Raw genomic sequence first — 21,079 nt, 5'->3', positions numbered from 1 at the left:
CCCTAGAATCTTCAGACCATTTGTGACAATCATGTGCATTAATTTTTGCGATATAGACAATAGTTGAGTACGCCACTGATATCACGTTAGGAAGAATAGTAAGATTAAAAAGTTATCGAGTTCGAGTACAAAGCAAAAAAGTGTTATGCTCGTATTTAAAGTGTTTTTCGTTCATAATAGGTAAGGTTTTGTGATTCTCTGTTTTTAAAGCGTTTTGCGGCTATTCATATTTCGATTTATTAGAGCTTCCAGAAGCGTCTCGCTCGGGATGGAATTAAGTAAATTGGACTTTATCAATTTGAAATGTTTATCCACATTTTCGGTTTATAAACTTATTGAAGATACTATGGTCAACATATCATGCTGCATTTTAATTTCACCCTGTATATCTATCCTGTTTCTTTTTCGTGAAGTAAGACGTAATTTGTTATTTACATATATTGAGCGTACAGAACATGTTAACCCACTTCTAAAATTGCTTGTCCTTTGTTTTTTAACGACGAGGAGAAAGCAAAATCAATAAAACAGCGCAGTAAAATTATTGATCTACAAGTGTTATATTCTAACATGTTTGTCCTTCATTACAGACCTTAGACTGACACACATGTAAATAAGTTTTGAATTATTTAAAGGTTTATTGATCAGCAGATAATTTCTTATTTTAATGTATTTGATGTTTTGATGTAATTAGTGTTACGTAGTAAAAGAACTTTTTATTTGAAACAGACGTCACGATATAATTTCGATCTTTCTGAGGTGAATAATCCTTGAGAAGGAGTCTTTCACAAGGACATTCTCGTTTAGTAAACGTTCTACTGTCGTCCGCAACGCTTGCAAGAAAAAAATCGTAAGTCTGATAAAATGTCTGTGCAAATATTTTTTACATTATAGACATTTACGTTTAGAACAAACAAAAATGCAGATGGCAACATCAGTAGAAACCGATACTGGAGAAATGATTGTTAAAAGAGTTAGTGTGCCTGTAGGTTTAGAAGAGTTGATGGAAGGTTTGACAAAAGAAGTGATATCGAAGAAGCCTAAAGACATTTACGTTTTTGCGTCTGAATATTTTGCTAAATTGTTAAATCTTCGTGAAAAAGGATCTCTCAAAGGTAGTCATACGAGCTATTAGAGGATCGTTTTTTATTTCTTATGTATTTTTATTTTTAGTAATTCCTAGAAGAAGAGCTCAGTCTGTTGCTAAACAATTTACAACAAATAATATTGAAAATCGTTTGAAAACAAAATCAAAATCTGTGGATCCAGTCAAGCAGTTATCCAGACAAACAACTATACGATCTGATTCTCCAGCGAAAAAGTCATTAACAACAAGGAAAATTACTTTGGGCTCAAAAGAGGAGAAAAGTGAAAAAGCTAAATCATTTCTTGATAAGCGAAAGGCAAGAAAGGGCTCTAAGGATAATAATTTGATTAATAACAAAAAGCAAGGAAAGGAATCAGCAGTAGCTGAAGACAAGAGTGACAAGAAAACTCCCCGTTCTAGAGAAAAGTCGTCAACAAGTAAGAACGAAGATGTAAAAACACCCCGTAAACATGTTGGGGTAAAGCCAGAAAAATTGTCTAGTGGCAGAATTAGCGGTAAGAAGGTCCAAGAAAAAGAAAATAACGGAAACAAAGATAAAATAGTACCGTCAGTTTTAAATGTAGCTTCTTTAACATCCCAAAATGGTGAAAAAGAAGGAATTAAATTGCAAGAAGAAACCTTAGACAACACTTCACAAAAGTATGTCGAAAGTAAGAATAATCTAGTTGTTGAAATAATAAATAAGAATAATGAGAATGAAGATAATATGTGTGTGGGATGTACGATGAGAGAAGATGGGGCTGTTGATAGTTTGTCTGAAAAAACAAATGAATTGGCGACCATAACTCCTGAACAAAAGGATAGCATACAAGAAAAGAGTGAAAATGATCCGCTTGAAAAGGGTGTACAGAGTGAAGACAGTTTTAAAGAAAATGAAATTCATAGTAATAAGATTAAAGAAAATGATGATTCTATCGACGAAGTAGATTTGAATACAGATAAAATTAATAATGAAGTAAATAATCGAACACAGGAAGAAAAGAAAATAATAAATAATGGCGATGGTAAAACTGTAACCCCAAATACGAGCGAAGCTGAAAGTTTGCATACTGAAAACGTGAAATTGACAGAAAATTCAAATAAATTTGACTCACTCGAAACCGAAAAATTAGTAGACCCACTGAATCATGAAAGCAATAAAGATAAACATGATGCAGTGAATCTTGAAAATGTATCGGCGAATGATCAAATGAACGATGGGGTAAAAGAAGACCTGAAAGAAAACATTGAGGACAATAAAATAGAAAGTAAAGACGATGATGATCACATTGTGGACGAAAAATCAGTCATAATTGAAGATAAAAAACAAAATATGCAATCAAAGGAAAATGAAAATTCTCAAATATGTGAAACTGTTAAAACCCCTGTAAAGGAGGAATTGGATAAATTAGAGAATGTAAACGATGATGAAAAAAATAAAAATAATTTGTTAAATGATGACGACAATAAACCGATAATAAAAACTGACGAAAGAAGTATTTCTACTAATGGATATGATGACACGCAAGGTAAAAATGAAAGATGCAAGTCTGGTAACGAAGAAGATAAGGAGGATAATGTCAGTGATATTGGTACTCAAATTCAAAAAGGCGAGCAAAAAATGAATGACTCAGATTTAAGTGAAGTAAGTGAAGCTAAAGTGATTGCAGACAAAATTTCAAATGAACAGATGGAAAATAATCTTCCCCTAACTGGTGATGAAAATAAAAAGGATAGTAATGAGGAAAATCAAAATACTAATAGTAGGAATAATAATGAAGTTAAAAATATAGACAAAGTAATTGATGATAAGAAAGAAGAACGCACAGAGAAAGAGGAAACAAATAAATTAGACAACGCGAAAAGTAAAGATCACGTAAATACGGAAGAACATATCGATAATATAAGCGAAGATGTAATAGTTGGAGATCAAACAAAAAATATCTCAGAAGTAAATGAATCTAAAGAATTAACTGACGTTGTAACAGAAAATAAGCAAAAAGATAAAAACAGTACTTCTAGTGATGAGATTAATAAAGATGAACGCATTGAAAATGCTAGTGGTTTAGGCAAAAGTGATGAAATTGAAATAAAAAATAATGCAGAGTTAAATGAAATAAAAAATGATAGTACAACAGAAGAAAACTTAAAAGAACAGTTGGAACAAAGTAGCACCAGGCCAGATACAACTTCTGAAAATTCAGATAATAATCAAATAAACAAAGAAAATATTGACATTAATGAAAAGAATGCTGAAATTAATCCAACTAAAAATGCTGAAAATAATATTGCATTAGCAAAGAAGCTGGTTGAAACTGCAGCTCCGATTTTATCTAAGGTCGAAAAGAATAAAATTGTGAAAGCTGACACAAAAGAAAATGTTATCGATCAGGAAAAAAAAGAAAACAAAAAACTCAAGAAAACTATTAAAACGAAGAAAACCTTAGCAAAATCTTTGTCAGAAGAACAATTACAAATTAAAGAAGACAATAAGAACCGAAAAATAAAACGAATAAAATCCATGGATGTTAACAAAAATAATAGTTTTATTAAACAAATGTCGAAACCTAAAACTGTTGTTACTAAATCGCAAACTGATGTTGATAATGAAAATGATAGTAATGAGTCAAAAGACGTCAAGGATAAGAAGAAGAAGAGATCTAAACGATCGACTTCTGCTGATGTAGCTGGAGATAATGATAAAATGTTAAAAATGGCACATCAAACAAGTTTTGATTCTTCAAAATTACGTGAAGAGATAAATAAAGTGAGTGAGGATTCTAAAGCAACGAACTTTAAAACTAGTTTTAATCCTTTCAAATTGAGACAAGAAATCAAGCAGGTATCTGAGTGCGCAAAAGAGGAAGAAAAAAGTGAAATGAGTAAAGTTGCCGGTGAACTGGCCGCCGCTATTAAAATACAATCATTGTGGAGAGGGTTTATTGTTAGAAAAAATGATGGCAAAACAAACGAATCGAAAGAAACGGATAATAAAGGAAGCCCTAAGTTCCAAAATGAAAAACTTAAGATGGCAGAGAGAGATGCTAAAGAAAATGCAATTGCTTTAGGTGAAGGAAAATTGGAATCAAACCAATCTGTTGTAGAAGAAATTACTAAAGAAGATGTGAAACCTGTGCATCAAGAAAAACTTGCAAAAAGTGAAGCCAAATTAGATCAATCAATGGGTGAAGAAATGACTGAAAACCATGTAACTCCTGATGAAGAAAAACTGGAATCAAATGAAGTGCAAGGAGAAATAACGAAGAAAGAGATGGAAACGATAAATCAAGAAATACCCGAAGGAAACAAAGTTAAGTCAGATGGATTAATTGAAAATGAAACACTTAAAGCATCTGAAACAACTGAAGAACAAGAAGAGTCCAAAGAGGCTGAATTAAAATCAGATCACTTAATCAAAGAAAATGAAGGAAAATTCGAAGAAACAAAAGCTAAATCACATGAGTTAGAAAACGAACAAACTGTGAATAAGGAAAAACATGAAGAAACTCAAACTAAACCTGATCATACTGAAGCTGACAATAAAAGCAAGAAGAAAACGTCTATGGCAGATGCGATTTTAAAAATTCAAGCTATCTGGCGCGGATTCAGAACACGAAAACATTTAGAACATGAAAAACTGTTTGGAACAAGCGTTGAAAAAGAAATTAAAAATAAAGAAGATTTAGAAGTCGTTAAAAATATTAATGTAATAAAAGCCGTTTCAAAAATTCAGGCACTTTGGAGAGGTTACAAAGTAAGGAAGGGAATTAAGGAAGTCAATAGTCGGGTAAGTTTATTGTCACTTATGCTGTATTTATAACTGATTCAAATTTAGTTGTCAGAACTACAAAAACCCTCAGAATGCGACGAAATGTCTTCGCAAAGAGAACTAAGTGACGAAGATATTTTTAAAGCCGCTACCAAAATCCAAGCTGGCGTGAGAGGTTACATTGTACGCAAGAAGAGAAGCAACACCAGCAGGCTAAACAGTATTACTGAAGAGACTGCCGCTGAAGAAAAACTGTCTGACGAACACGTTTTTAATGCACTCGGTCAACTACAAGAAATTCCAAAAGATCCACCTGAACAAAACACGACTGACGAGTTGCAGAATGGTCGTAAATCTGAAAATAGTGCTGATAAAAACCACAACAAGGACATTGTTGCGGATTTAAATAAAATAAATACTGAAGAAGAAATAAAAGAGGTCGTTGCTGTAAATAACGTTAACGAAAACAAAGAATCAAATGATAACAGTTCGCATCCCGAACCTGATGTAAAAAGTATAATCGATGAAACCGCAGGAAATGAATTGTCTAAAAATAATGCAATGATCGGCACCAAAGAAGATAATAAAAAAACCGAAAACGAAGTTGAATTTATTGCTTCGGAATTAAACTCTTCCACTACAAATAAACTCTCAAATTCAGATACGTGTGCGATAATTGATGATTCTATTTCTAATAGCGATGTAAACAAAAACGAAGTTGACCCAGTTTCATCAACAATTCATAAGGAACCTGATTACGAAAATGCACCTACGCGCCCAGTAACTTCTAATGTACAGAAACCAACTGATAATCAAGCGGGAGCCAACGAACCAAACAGTGGAGAGGATATATTGAAAACAATAACAGAGCAAGATAAAAATAATTCTGAGGTGGAAAAGAACAGACACATAAATAAAACTGGAAAGAATAATATTAGTAAAGAAAAAGACGGAGAAGAGCGAATCCAAAGTCAAGAATCCACGACTTCCGTAGATTCTATTGCAACAGTGATATTTAATGATACAGAAACAAAACCTGCACTGTTATCACAAAATCAACCTAGTGATAATCTCGAAAGTGATTCAGATGTAATGAATATTAACCGAAACGTTGAAAATCTTGAAGACACGAATAAAACAATTAAGAAAGCAGATGTAAATGTTGATAAAACTAAAAATTTGAATGAAGAACAAAGAAAAGAGAGGAAAGATGAAGACATGCAGAGTAAAACTGAAGTTAATCAAGAATCAAAAGATGTTGGTGAACTAAAAGAAGAATTGAATAAAGAAAGTGTAGAGACTCTAAATGCTGAGAATAAAGAATCAAATAGTGAAAAAACAGATGAGCTGATAGATAACGATAAGATTACTGAACAAAGTAAGGAGTTAGAAACAAACCATGAAACAGTTATGAAACAAGCTGAAAATAACAAACTATCAGTTGATTCTACAAATGAAAGTAAATCCAGAAATACTGATAATGTTAAAAAAAATGACGGACAAGCAGAAATTTTAGATAACATCGAAAATAAAATAGATGAAAATCAAGACACTAAAAAAGCAGCAGATGCAGATAATCACTCCATAAATACAGAAAATATAGAGAGTGATATCACGAAAAATAATTTGCCGCAAAATCAAGAAATTTCTAACAAAGCATTAAATACTGAAGGAATTTCGACAGTAAATGAGAATTTGAGGAGTGACATAATTAATAATTCTAACGAAAATAGTGATAAAAGAGATATACAAAATGAAGAAAAGGAGAGTAGCATCATAAAAAATAATTTGGCGCAAATTGAAGAAATACCTAATAAGATGTTAAATACTGAAGGGACTTCGACAGTAAATGAGAATTTGAAGAGTGAAATAACTAACAATTCCAATGAAAATAGTGATAAAAGAGATATACAAAATGAAGAAAAGGAGAGTACCATCATAAAAAATAATCTAGCCCAAATTGAAGAAATACCTAACAAAATATTAAATAATCAAGAAACTCCGGTAATAAATGAGAATTCCAAAAATGATACAATTAATAATTTGAACAAAAACAGTGACAAATGTCAAGAAGTTAACCCACCGAAAGAAGAACAACCAAGTGACGCAAACAACTTCGAAGTTAGTGAACGATCAGTTAGTGACGTATTGACTGAAAATGGCAAACATGTGAATGATAATAAAAGCAATGAAAATATAGTGCATGTCGATAACCAAGGACAAGTTACAAAGGAAGAAAAAAAAAGTGGACCAGAAGAAAGTGTGGGCGAATTTGCAGAAACATCTACAAAGGTAAAACAGACGTCTACTAAGGAAGATAACGATGTAGACGTAAAAAATATCCCTCCAACAAAGACTGAACATGTTGACGAAGCAGTAGAAAATAATGGGGAAAGGAAGAAAATGGAAATTATTACACCACAACCTGAAACTTTGAACAAATCTGACACATCAGAGTTGGGAAAAGAAATTCCTGAAAACAAAAATTCTATTGTAGAAGTGCAAACGGTTCATTCACTGACTGACAATGAAAATAACAAATTAAATATACCGGCGTTGGAAAATGAAATCAAAAAATCTAACAAGCAATTACAAGAAATGATCACAAGAAATTCTGTAGAGCAGGAAAGGAGTGAATCTAACACAGATATCAGTTCAACAGATGAAACTAAATCTGAACCGTCTGTACCGCTAATTAGTACAAGCGAGAGCAATAAGCACAAAAAAAGTGCAAGCAAAGATGTGTTCGAGGAACTTGATGATGAAGGGAACAGAGGTAGGAAGGAACATGAAAACTTAAGCGTCGGAATTCCTTTGCGAGAATTATCAGATATAAAAGAAGAAGATACTGATATGAAATCATCGATGGATTCAATAGAAGACTTAGAAGAGGAGTCTAAGTTAAATGAAAATGATAAAGTGAAAAATGTAGTTGAAACTAAATCGGAGCAAAAAGGAAATAAGGAAGAAAGAAATGAAGGGAGTGAAAAGAAAGAAGAGAGAAATGAAGAGTCAAGTATCTCTAGTAACAATAAAATACAGGAAGATAACAAAAGATCAAAAGGTACGATAATATCAATAAATTTAGAAAATGGTGAAATTGAACAAACGAAAGAAAAAGGAAATGATCAAGTTAATTCTGAAACTATCAATAAGATACGAGAAACGGATGTTCAAAAAACAGGAAACGAAAGAAAATCAGAAAATCATGCAGAGGCGAAGGTAGCTCCGGAGAAAGAAGATTCACACGTATATTCGACTACCACAATCAACTTGGTACACACCAGCGAGTTTCACGACACCGTCACCGTCCCCATTCCTGTAACTCCACCGGATAGAACTTCATCAGCAGAAGGTGAAACGCAGACAAACGTTCGACAAACTTCACCCCAAGGTCTAGTACATACGGGAGAACTCCACGATAATCTCTTGCCTGTATCAGTTCAACTAAACGAAGCTCCACCAGGTCAAGTATTTGTTATAATAGTAAGTGGATTTCACAAAAGTTGATAGTAGAGCACTAAAATATTCAATGTCATGATTCACTTTTCAAAAATTTATTAATATATACTAAGTCGAAATTCAACAAAACATCTTTCAACAATTTGTTTAATTGCCAACGTCCATTACGTCTGTGTTATTTGAAAAGAACAGATTTCTGGCATGACACAAATAAAACAAAACTAAAAATAAAGTATGTATATCCAGTCGTTATATCTTGTAAATGCACAGTCGTGGTCTTTACGAATACTTATCTATTTTTAAAAATAGAAATTTTCATTTTTACAATTTCATTATCGTCATTTTGTACGTCACTGGAACAGGAAGAATTCTTACATCCTGTCGGGCTTATTAATAGCCGTAAACCTCCCACAATAAATAACTTAATTAAAAAGAAGTCGTTTCCTGAATGTAATAAACAGTGGACAGTTAAGGGACTTGGAAAGTTGTTAGACAGTGTCGCGTCCTTAGCCATTACTATTTTATTGGAACTAAAGCAGACAGGATTGACGTAAATTAATTTTCTTATCGTACCGCAGATATCCTTTTGCATTAATTCTGTTAATATTAAATAACTCTCATCAATAATTCCTCTTTGTCATTCCCGTCCTGGTCAGATTTCCCCATTTGATTAACTCAAATAGTAACATTTATCGAAATTTCCTTTTATCAGTACGATCTGTTTACGTGATATGCCGGAGTTTTTCCCACCTAATAAACAAACAACTGACTAATTCTACTCCGGTTTATCCGGACCAAAACGGGCGGCGCACCATCTCCAGAAAGAATATAAATTGTTGCATGATTTATCGCTCAATTTTAATCAAACGAGTCCTGACAAATTGCCTCTTTAACAGCGTTTTGCGTCAGAGCCTAATTTATTTTGGAGGATCCCGTTGGCCGTTGCATAACCGCTTGCCCTCTAAGTTTTCTCGCAGGAAACTAGGAATCCTGCACTTCGCGTTCACCGAAACGTGTCAAACAGTCTTAAAATTAAAACACGTTTCTTTCTCGATATTTAGCAGGTGCTGAGGTCCTGACGTCACACGTGTCCAAGTCAATCAACAACGACGGTCAGGATCGAGCGCAGGCGTCAAATAAAGACGCCTCAACATGTGAGGCTCAGCCAGACAACACACCGCCTTCGTCAGATAGTATGGAATCAGAAAAACGGAACAACGCATCAATGCCGAAGAAAAATATGGAAGCTGAAGCCGCCACCAAGATCCAAGCCGGGTTTCGAGGCTATCAAGTGCGAAAACAACTAAAGAACAAGGTAAGGCAACTTTTTTTGTTTTATTAAATTGTATTTTTTTTTTGAATAAGTAAAATTGATTTCTTAACCAAATCCGATTTGTTATTACTCGCTCGGCAATAAATACATTTAATTGCTGGCTCCTGCTGGGCAATTATCTGTGACCCCAGTTTCTATTTTATTGGTGTTTTGCTTGATAAGTAGTGTAAGATCGCACGTTTCTTTTTTTCACTTTATTTAAAAAAAATATTTGTAACTCGTTTGGGTCAAGCCGAAAACACTGATAAATCGAGTCTCTGCCTTTTTTCTATGAATATTTTTCGAATCTTAGATAAAAAAATTTGCAGAATTATTTTAACAATGCGGTGATAATTAATTTGGAACTTCACAAACAATGTTTCAGATTTTTCCAGAATGTAATTCTCATAATTTAAATCTCACAATCAGTGCAATTAGTTGTACTGTTATCTTGAATTTTAAAATGTTTGTGTGAGGAAAGTCACTCAATCCTTAGATTAACTTTTTATTAAACAATTATTACACCTTTGGTATTAAGTAACTATAATTTTCAGATAAATGATAGGAGTAGAAGAAAACAAATAAGGAATAATTTTACAAAGGTCTTAACAAAAGTCCAGCTAATGAAGTTGCATTCATAAATGCAAATTGTATAACAGTTCACAGATTTATAAAGGTCAACGGAATAACAAAATTCTCGTAAGTTATTACATAGTCTTACTGATTAAATTAAATAAACTTGTTTTTGGATTTCCTTTTGAAAGTCCATTTTGGAAGGTCATTTAACAATATAATCCGATCGGAATTATTAGAATATGTATAAGGAATTATTTACTTTATTTTCATGCGATAACGCTGTGTCTAATTAATTATTATTTATCAGGAGGTTACAAATATGTAACACACTTTTACAAAAAAAAAATTGAGTGGATAAATATTTGCTTAAAAAAATATGGAATGGTTATCAATGCATGCTTGATAACTACAGGTGGAAGATGATAGCTAATGTTTCTTTTTAGTTTGCCAGATGTGACTTCTTTGTCATCATCAAAATATAATTTTTAAACATTTCAAAATACCTAGTAAGAAAAATAAATAATAAGAGTCAAGGTGAAATCTGTCTTCTAACGACAGGTGTGTTTACTTTGCTAAAGGCTAGTTATTCTAGTCGAAATAAAATCTAAAATTACGATTAAGAATTGAATTATAAAGAATTTTGGCGAAAAAAAATCATTATTAACAGTGAAACTTCCCTATAACGGACACCCACGGGGAATGAAAAATTGTCCGCTTTACAGAAGTGTCCGCTTTTTGGAGAAAAGTGAAAAAATGTTTGAAATTAGGGGATTATCCATAGTAAATAAATTATACAGGGTGTTTTCGAAGTTGAAACGTTCCTTATAATACGAGGTACTATATTCTTACTATATTCTTAAGAATTTTAGCCTAAATCTTCTTAGTAAAATGTTTGTATTAACGGAGATAATTGATTGTATATTTTTATTGTTTTCTAAAATTTTGAGTCCGGTCCTGTCTATTTCTCCGCTGTACTAGATTAATAACTGACGTGGCCCAGGATGGTGTCTTTCTGGAAATCGCTCTGCATACTCTCTGGACGCCGCAGCTGCATTCTGATAACGTGATAACATTGTCCATATACATTAGCAACATATCTGTGATCTCATTATGTTCGTAATGATAAAGCCATTCCGACTAATTAGGTGACAACTCTGACAGTATTTTTGATTAACGTTCATGCTCATTTGATTTTTTTTTGCCAATTCTAATTTCTAACAAATCGGCGCAAATTTGAGCAGGACCGGTTTCAAAAATTTCAAAAAAATTAACTTATTGTATCTTCATTGCCGTACACATTTTACTAAGGTGATTTTGGCTAAAACACTTTAGAACAACGCATACTATCCCATGTTAAAAGGATCGCCTCAACTTCGAAAACACCCTGTATATGTACATATTTACGTGCAAAAGGCAATTTATTTTGCATCTTACAAAAAACGAAAATGTGTATGTACAACATAATATACAGGGTGTATCTGAAATATGTATGGTAATTTTAACACGTAGCGGAGCTTGTTAAATGAAACGTTTTTTCTATTTGAATATTTTACGAGAAAACGTTACAAATTGATATAAAATTTGAAATACATTAGCCATCAAAATGTATACCCTTCTATGAGTAAGGGCGAAAATTTTCTGTGATAGGAACGGAGTCTTGTCGAGAAAGTTACATTGTTATAGAAAAAATTGAAGAATGAAAATTAAAATTCTCATGGTTATAAAAAAAAAATAGACTAGTTAATGATGACACAAAACGATTCGTTTGGTTAAAATTGGGAGGGCAAAAAAATCTTGGAAAATTTGCGAATTTTACAAAATGTTGTAGAGAAAAGTTTTACAAATTGGCGAGTTCTTCCACTGGTTAAAATTAACACACTTATTTTAGATACACGCTGTATACATAAACTATGTATGCATGTATTTAAAAAACAAAGATACATGTACATACATTACACTACATGTAAGTAACTGTTTACAAAGTGGCGCGACTTCAGCGGAAACGGCTTTTCTCAGAAAACATTCGGTTTTTCCCAGAAAATATTCTTTTCCGCGGGGCCGCTTTCCGCTTTAGAGAGATTTTTGTGGTGAGATATTGAATGAAAAGGCTGTTTGCTTCCGTGATTGGGCATGTCCGTTTTATGGAAGAATTTAATGTGAAAAAACTTATGAAGACGACGCCGGGGAATTAGAATTTGTCCTCCTAAGGGAACTGTACGCTTTTCAGATGTGTCCGTTAAAGGAAGTTTCACTGTACATATTTATTTTAGAAAATCAATTATTGTCTTCACTTAGTACAGAACACTCATTTCAACAGATTGATGCTACATTGGCTATATTCTACACATTGTTATTTATTCAAAATTATAAAAATAAATTAGAACATTCAAAACTGTCTAGATCTGGATTTTTCCTTCTTTGGAAAATTTGAATACATACTTAACGAACATTTTTTTCTTAATTATCAAATTAGGTATGTACGACATTCATTTTTCTATCAGAAAAAAATATAAAACTTTGATGTGAGGACATTGATTTTCTGAACATCGAAATCACAACCAAACTTTCATTAATTTTTTAAAAAATATAGTGGAAATTTTAGTAAATCACATTGCAAAAATATGTGAGTTAAAGTAATATTTCTTAAGATTGTTAATTATCTTATTTTGTTTAATTGGTAAATGTTATAATGCTTGAGATTTGATTTTACCTGAAATGTAATTTATATGTGACCATTTTTAATTTCTTTACTAACAAAGAAGGTTATCTTCCTGTACCTCCAAAATCTAGATCAATTTTTTTTTTGGCAAAAATTTTAGTTTTTAATGCTCTACAAGAGTGTGTAAATGAAAAATAACAAGAAATATATTTTTTCTACAACACATGTTTTTGTCACAGTATCTTATTTTTGTTTTACCACAAATTAATTTTTTTGCATATTGTATTGAAACGCAAAATCGTAGTGAAAGTAGCACTTTTTTACACGAAAAATCGTAGTGAAAGGAGTACTTTTTGCATCATTTTATTCCATCTCCTTGGAGATGATTGTCAAAGCATACTTATTTTTTTTTTGTTATTTTTCATAAATCCTTTTAGATCAAATTTCTCAACTTACGTCGATATGCAAAAAAATAGTGTGTTATGAAAGTTTCTTTTTTCACTTATTTGCTTGATTAATCTGCAAATTCGTGAAAATTGTATGACTTTCATAACTAGTTGTACAAATAACTATTTGAGTTTATTTTTTAAACAAATATTAAGTGTTACCTATTTTCTGTTTCGTATGTTTTAATAATAAAAAATCTATGAAAACAAATGAGAGACGTACCCATACTCAAAGAGATGCCTTTGAATATAATTGATAAAACATTTTATTTTTTATGTACTTTTAATTAATCTTGAAGAGCTTGAAAAAACAAAATTTTTGACACCGAAATTTTTTTTCCGAAATACGGGGTGATCAAATAGGACTGTTTAAGTTGGTAACACTGAATTGTATTTTAAATTGTATAACAGGAGTAACTTTCGGTTGTTGATGGGTTGTCGTTGTTAATGCTATACCTACATCAGATATTTGTCAAATAAACCAACAAAACATACCCGGTTGCAGTGTTATAAATAACCGAAATATAAAATTTTCTTAATTGTACTGCCAACTTAAACAGTCCTTTTTGATCACCCGGTATAAGGCAAAAACAAAAAAGTCCCTATTTTTAGGAAGTAATTTCATCCTTAAAATATGCATCTCAGCAGTTATTTTTTTGTAATGCTTCATACTTTGAAATGAACTACAACTTAGGTTCCGGGGTTGCAATAAGATAACCTGCCTTGTAAGTAAAATTACAAAAATTATGCATTTCTGATATTTAAACTTACTCTATTAAAATAATCTATCATAAATTACACTCAGGTAAAAACAACAAAAACATTTCTACCTAAGTATAATAATTAGAACTTGTTTTAGCAAAGTATGCCAAACATTTCTGGAGTAAGGTAAAGCTTAAAATATTCGTAAGTAAATTGCCCCAAGAGATGTAGAAACTAAGACATACATTTTTGTAGCTGCACGGCGAGATTAATTAAGACATAATTTTTATGATAAAACCATGGCGCACAAACACCAAACCTATGTAAACGGCTGTTTAGATTTGCTGTTGCATCTTCTTACTTTTGGTGCCAAGAGCGTAATTTCATATTCCCAAATTAAATTGTTTACTGTGTCATTAACGCATACAGACTGTAATTCCAAGAAAATCGTGAAGGATGTCTCCATTGAGAACATTACATCTACGATTCATAAATTCTAATCAATTCTGGAAAATTCTGCTTTATGATATTTATAAATGTACGAGAGTTTTTTGTGTGAGGATGCGTTCCCGAAGCCCAAACGTGCAACTATGAATGTCTAATTATAAAATAACTATTATCTAAGTGGAGCCACATTAATTTGTAGAACTTCGGAAGTCAATGAACTGGAGTGAAAATTTTTCTACATTGTGTTGGTGCTAAAATAAGCTGATTAAGCTATCAGATAGGCAATAATGCGTAGCGGCTAAAATTCTAATAATATGCCGAAGTTTACTGCATTTTTGGCATTAGTGCCGCGATTTTTGGATCGTAACCAACTTATAAACTCGTAAGTCATTGGCGAACGCTCGAAATCGATAGTCTGAGTTTAAAAAAAGCTCGAAATATTTTTAATCTGTGATTTCGACTTTTCGCTGCATTAATTGATTTATTACAGATGATCCATTAGACCGGTTTTGATTGTACAAATTAACACCGGAAGATAAACAAATCCATTAAACTATTCCTTACAAATAATAAACAATTAGTCTAATCAGGACGCTGTCCGATGTGGGTTACGAGTACTAAAAAGTCTTATTTCCAGATCAGCTCTCCCGGAGACATATCGAACCAGCGTCGATCGGCCAGACGCAAAAATTCCGGTAGAGTGACGGATTCCGGGAGAATGATCCAAACCAAGTCGAAAGCACCGTCAGACATCGAAGAAAAATCCGCCGTGAAAATTCAAGCGGGAGTACGCGGCTTTCTGGTACGCAGGCGACAAAAGAAGCAAAAGCAAGGGAAAGAATCGTCATAAAACATACGAAAATAACAAACACAACATTCTGCTTTTAGTCGAGCGTTTCACCATCCACGACCATGAAAAACTGGTGCAAGTTCATTTATATAAATATTTCCACAATATAAATAATGTGATTCCGTTTATTCGCAATTGCAGCCTATTTTCGTCCGGTATTAACCTCAATTCGGCATACTTTTCGTTTCAATAACGCATCTCAAAACGGTCCGAGCTCTTCGTAACCGGCAACATTTCTATTTCGTACGGCCGTCCACCACGCTTTCTGGTCTAATACAGAACCATAGTACCAACCAGAGGTTAACGGAATAAATAGTTTTCGTACTTGAATAAAGCAAACCTAGTATGTAAGAATTCCAAGTATATTTTATTGAAGCACTTTCCAAATAAATATTTAGTGACTGTGGGAATAAATGTACACGAACCTGTATTTACTCTAACTACAGTATTATGCAATTAACAATTATCTTGCAACGATAAAACGGTACTGTTGCTCAGCAGGTACGCCCGTGCACGTGTTGTGCAGGAACAAATTGGCAGGCTTCTAAAACTTCCCACAAAAGAATCATTTGGGACACACGCAGTTTCGAAGTGCGTTGTAAGTTAAAAGTAAATTTTTGCTGAAAACAATTATTTGCTCGCTAGAACAAATAGAACAATGGTCGTTAACATTACGATTGGTTTACAACCTTTGTTTATGCTTGTTCTTGATGAATCAGACATAACTGAGAGTTTCGTGTACATGTATTTTTACTTTAGATAACATTTAAGCAAGTATGTATTTATATTTTCTTAGATACGTATATATAATAAAAATTGCAAATCAACATTTTCTGTTATTGCCCAAATCTCCAAAACAATCAATTAATTTCATTAAATTGCATTTCAACAAAGCAAATTACTGGTTACAAGGTGATCGAATTTTAATGATTTTATGACAAAAACACAAGTTTACAATAAAAGTGGTTCGTAAATAAACACCAGATTGTCAGTAATACAGGTTGGCAAAATTTAACTTTGTGGATAAGGTTTTAAATAATTTAGATTAGAAGCAGAATAACTGCTTTGCAAGGATTGGAAACAATTAAGCAGAAAAGGACAATATTTCAATATTTACAGTATTTTGATTAACATTGGTTCTATTTTTATTTTCTAACATACATCATCCTAGGATATAGGATATCATCGATGCAAGTTTTCTTTTTTCTTGAAACAGGCGCTTTAATATTACTATTTCATGTTCGTATAACCGGGAAAATGGTATAGGTATAACTAAATATATAAACTTTCCCGGTTATATACCTAACCTGACATCTGTCAAAGATAACCTCAAAATTTACAATAAATTAATGTTTTTTAAGACTTTGCCCAAACGAACACGAAAAATGTTATTCAATATTCGTGCGCTGTCAGTTTTCAGGTATTCGGCCTGTTTTGCAGCACTTGGCTGACGCCTCGTGCTTCAAATTTCGGCCTCATACCTGAAAAGTGATCTGACAGCGCTACTCATATGAAAATTACTATTTCCACAATCTGTACCCATGTCCTTTCTTAGATGTCATCATATTTACGTTATAGCGGCGTTAGTATCCTCTTTCCATTCCTTTGATATCTTGGTGAAATCTTTCATCTTGTCCTCCACTGGCAAAGACTTTTGGGAAAGTAGTCCAAGTGTCAAAATAATAAATGAATGATGAGACTGATATTACATCGTACTTAGGTTATAAAATATTTGTAATACGTCTTTCACTAACATCTTTAAGAACGTCTATTATTGGCAAGAAAATATTGTGTTATCGTTTTAAACGTTGTCCGTTTTTTTAGAGTGTACACATTTTTTTTTCAACCAATTGTTACTAAGCCGGCGCGAACAGACGAATCTGTAAGTCAGGTCAAAGTGGATACTCCACTTTGACCTGACTTACAGATTCGTCTCTCAAGTCCAAATTATAGTTTTTTATGTTGGTGACAAAATCAAATTTTGAAAAAGTCAGGAATTTGATGGCATTTATTTTTAAAAGTGCCAAAAAAAATACAAAAGGAACTAAACAGCGTATGTATTTTTGTAGTTTTCATAAATTCATTAAGAAAAATGAACCAAATCTATCAAGAATGGATAATCGCAAATAGGTTCTCTGAATTTATTTCAGTCCAAACTTAAAGGGTCACTCACCATTTATATTTTTTCTCCAGGTGTCGAGTAGTGAAATTATATTAAAACAAGAGTTCGATAATTTTGAAACAATCAAAACGAGAAACAACATACATGCAGAAAAATATTTAAGGTTTATACAGGCGTATCCAGACGACCTGGCAAGGGGAGATAAAAAGACCTTGGGAGCGGCACTTCAGTCAAAGAGACGGAAAAGAGAGGTCTACAACTCAATCAAGACAAGACAAGTTCAAGAAGAAAGACAGATCACATTAGAAAAAGAAATCTAAGAAGAGTCACTTTCAAAAAAGTACAAAATTTTAAATATATTGGAGTGAATGTGAATGAAAGAAACAAACGAAGCACCGAAATCAAAGCGCGAATACAGACAGCAACAGTGCCTATAGGAAGTACCGAAGATACCTACCTAAAAGATCACCATATCAGCAAAGAAACAAAAATTAAAATGTATAAGTCAGCAATTAGACCAGTAACGACTTACGCAGCGGAAACAATACGCCTCACCATCACAGACGAAGAGAACCTCGGAATATTCGAAAGAAAGGTTCTTAAGAAAATGTTAGGATCAAGAATAACAGAAGAGGTGGATTACAGAATACTAATGAAATGAACTATATACTAAAGGACCTGACCGAGGGAGAAGATATTGTAGGATTTGTGAAATTACACGATAAGAAAGACCATGAACTGGAGACCAGTAGAGGAGAGACCAAGAGGTAGACCAAGGATAAGATGGGAAGACCTGATACACGAGGACATTAGAAGGATAGGAATAGAGGATTGGAGAAGTAAGATTCAGGATAGGAAGACCTGGGCAAAAACCATTCGAGAAGCCAGGGAACAGAGCAGAATATAGAGAGAGAAGACCAAGGCTGAATGATTCACCGCAAGAAAAACAAAATCAAAAAATTTGATATCGAATAAACATTTATATGTTCAGAAAGGATTACAGAGGAAGATTTGGCAGTACAATAAATATAAGGAACACTTTACTTTAAAGTCCTTACTTAAATATACTAAAGAAGATACTTAACTGACGAAATAACGTGAAGTGCAGTGATTCCCATACCTGAACGGTTTTCTACACACTTATATTGTCGCGGACTTTTTTTATACTCGTAAGAAAAAGATCCTGCACATTTTTCTCTATGTAGTTTCGTTTTAGCAGAGTTTAACGTTAAGGACCAGAACAGATAACTTTTCCAACCAAATAATAATTCAAAAATGTCGCAAAATCTGAATCCACAAATTGACCGTAGGAATAGGTATGTAGGAGTTTACATATTTTTACATATTTTACATAAATATACAGCCTGTCCCAGAAATTGCCTCCCCATAGAAAACAGGTATGTGCCAACAGCAAAAGAGACTCCAAAGTGCTAAAATAAATTTTCTTGTAGCTAACATAACCGAGTTATAGAGTTTTCAATTTCATCAATCCCAGAAGTTCGTCCTCAGGTATCACTAAAAAATCGGACAGGATGCTAGGCAGCAAAAATAATTATTGATATCGCAACAAAATTCGAAATCCTGGCAATGCAAAATTGCGTTCATCCTACATTGCTGGTGCTCAACTCTGATTGATCAAGTTTAGGATGTCTTTTCTCGATTACCTAACGCTCGAGATAAGACTTCTTTTCTTTAAGATTCAGATTATTACATTTACCCAAATACTCCCTTTTTTCTCGGGGGAGGCAGTTTTGGGGCATTCTGTTACTCATCTGATGATAACTTTGGTATATTGGGTAATACCCAATACAATAGTATAATACTATTGTACGTTGTTTGTTAAGTGTTTTCTTTTCTAATATCATAACCATATCGTACCTATTAACTCAATTTCCTAATATGTTTGAAAACCACCTACCTTTAACACTTAATTACCTTAGAAACTGTATTGCACCCAGTAAAATCGTGTAATGCGTATAGTGGGGCTAGAAACCAATCGTTTATAATGAGCTGACCATAAAAGACAATAAAAAGTCCGACACGTAGTAGTTTAGAAATCAAAAAACCTGGTCAAAATCTTTAAATGATAAATTTTTGTGTGCGAAATTTTAGTCGCTTTATGTTGCCCTTATTATAGTTCAAAGTTCACCTTACAAGCAGATTTTTCTAATATTTTTATTAACTGCTCAGCAGTCCGAACCAACAAGACTGATTCAAAATTTACTTTTGTAGTAAACAAAAAAGCCAATGATTCTTATTATAATTTACGAAATAAAAACACACCAATGATCGAAAAGTCACTTTGTTTTAATTACAATAAATTAATGATAATTGTTATTAAAACAATGCCTCTATTATGATCAACAGTGAGGGCGATGGACCATTAAAATAGTATGACAATTCGAGTGTTGAATATTGAGACTCAAAACTAATGTTTTGAGAACAAGAATTAAACATTAATAAATTACCTATAATAAAAGCATAACCAATATTAATAAAACTAAATTTATTTCTTTAGGCTTACAGGGTGTTTTTTAAATGCTAGTACAAAAAAAGAGTGGTAATAGGTGAGGAGGAGTAGAACTCATACACACAAAAATTATCTAATAAAAGTATTTTCGTTTTCGAGATAAAAAATAAATTAAATGTTGGCTAAAATTGTCAGTACGCTGCTGAATTAAAGGTAATTAAAAACGTAATTGGGGTTGTCAAGTTGTATTTTTGTTCATTCATAGCTTTGTCGGGTTGGTATGGTTTAACTTATTGTTTACTATTGTTGTGTCTGTGGCGTAGAATGTGCATGGACAGGCTTAGTTTATCCCTACTGTTTTAGATTAAAAAAAAATGGTTTTCTGGACTCTTTAGGATCTCTATATGACCCAGTTTATTTTTTATACTAGCATTTAAAAAACACCATGTATAATAATAAAGTTGTTTGAGAAGGTTTAATTTTGAAATATGTACATCTACTGTCACTGTTCATTGTTTCATTTTTCCTAAATTTGAATAAATTACGATTATATTGTTAACATACGAAGAAAACATTCTACATTTAATTGTGTTTCAAATGAACTTTTTTTAGCGGAACATAAAATTTTTATTTTTACCTATCAATATTATGAATGAAACCGTAAAATTCCTTCAATTTAATGTTGTTTTGATAAACAGAATCCTTGAAAGAGTTTACAAATACATGCCTTATTCTGTAATCAAATGTGCAAGTTTTATAGATTATTTTGCCAACGAAAATATTTTTTATACCTCAGCACACACGTTAACGACTTATACCAATTGCAAAATACTGGTTTTTGTAAATTTTGAAACCAAGAATTTCTTTTATATTGGTAAATAACCCAAAATCCTTGTAACACTGACCGTTTCAACTTGATATACATCTGAATAAATGTACGGATTTATGGTAATCAATATTTGGAGAGAAATAAAAATAAAAATGCAACCTTGTAGGAATTCGTTGAAGTATATTTACTTGTCTTGGAAAATTAAAAATGTTTCGATCAGTTTCAATACGACTTCAAAGTGAAAGCGTATGCGCGCATTAATCATTATAAATTATTCCTCAGTACTTACGTAATGTCTGCCTACACAATCCATTAATTTTTAGATATGAGTGATTCTTCATATCGAAAACG

At 32.5% G+C, this 21,079-nt stretch overlaps 1 protein-coding gene across 1 annotated transcript; it reads left to right on the top strand.

Annotated features, from left to right (window-relative positions):
- Positions 1 to 905: 905 nt before the first annotated feature.
- On the top strand, positions 906 to 16,134 carry LOC138123207 (repetitive organellar protein-like). The gene is made up of 5 exons (XM_069037795.1): positions 906 to 1,112; positions 1,171 to 4,871; positions 4,920 to 8,319; positions 9,377 to 9,630; positions 15,095 to 16,134. The coding sequence occupies exons 1-5, from the start codon at positions 917 to 919 to the stop codon at positions 15,305 to 15,307; spliced, it is 7,764 nt and encodes a 2,587-aa protein (XP_068893896.1). The 5' UTR covers positions 906 to 916; the 3' UTR covers positions 15,308 to 16,134.
- The last annotated feature ends 4,945 nt before the right edge of the window (positions 16,135 to 21,079 follow it).

The sequence above is a fragment of the Tenebrio molitor genome, chromosome 2 (assembly GCF_963966145.1).
Source record: "Tenebrio molitor chromosome 2, icTenMoli1.1, whole genome shotgun sequence".
Classification (NCBI taxonomy): Eukaryota; Metazoa; Arthropoda; class Insecta; order Coleoptera; family Tenebrionidae; genus Tenebrio; species Tenebrio molitor.
This window is presented reverse-complemented; position numbering and strand designations above follow the sequence as displayed.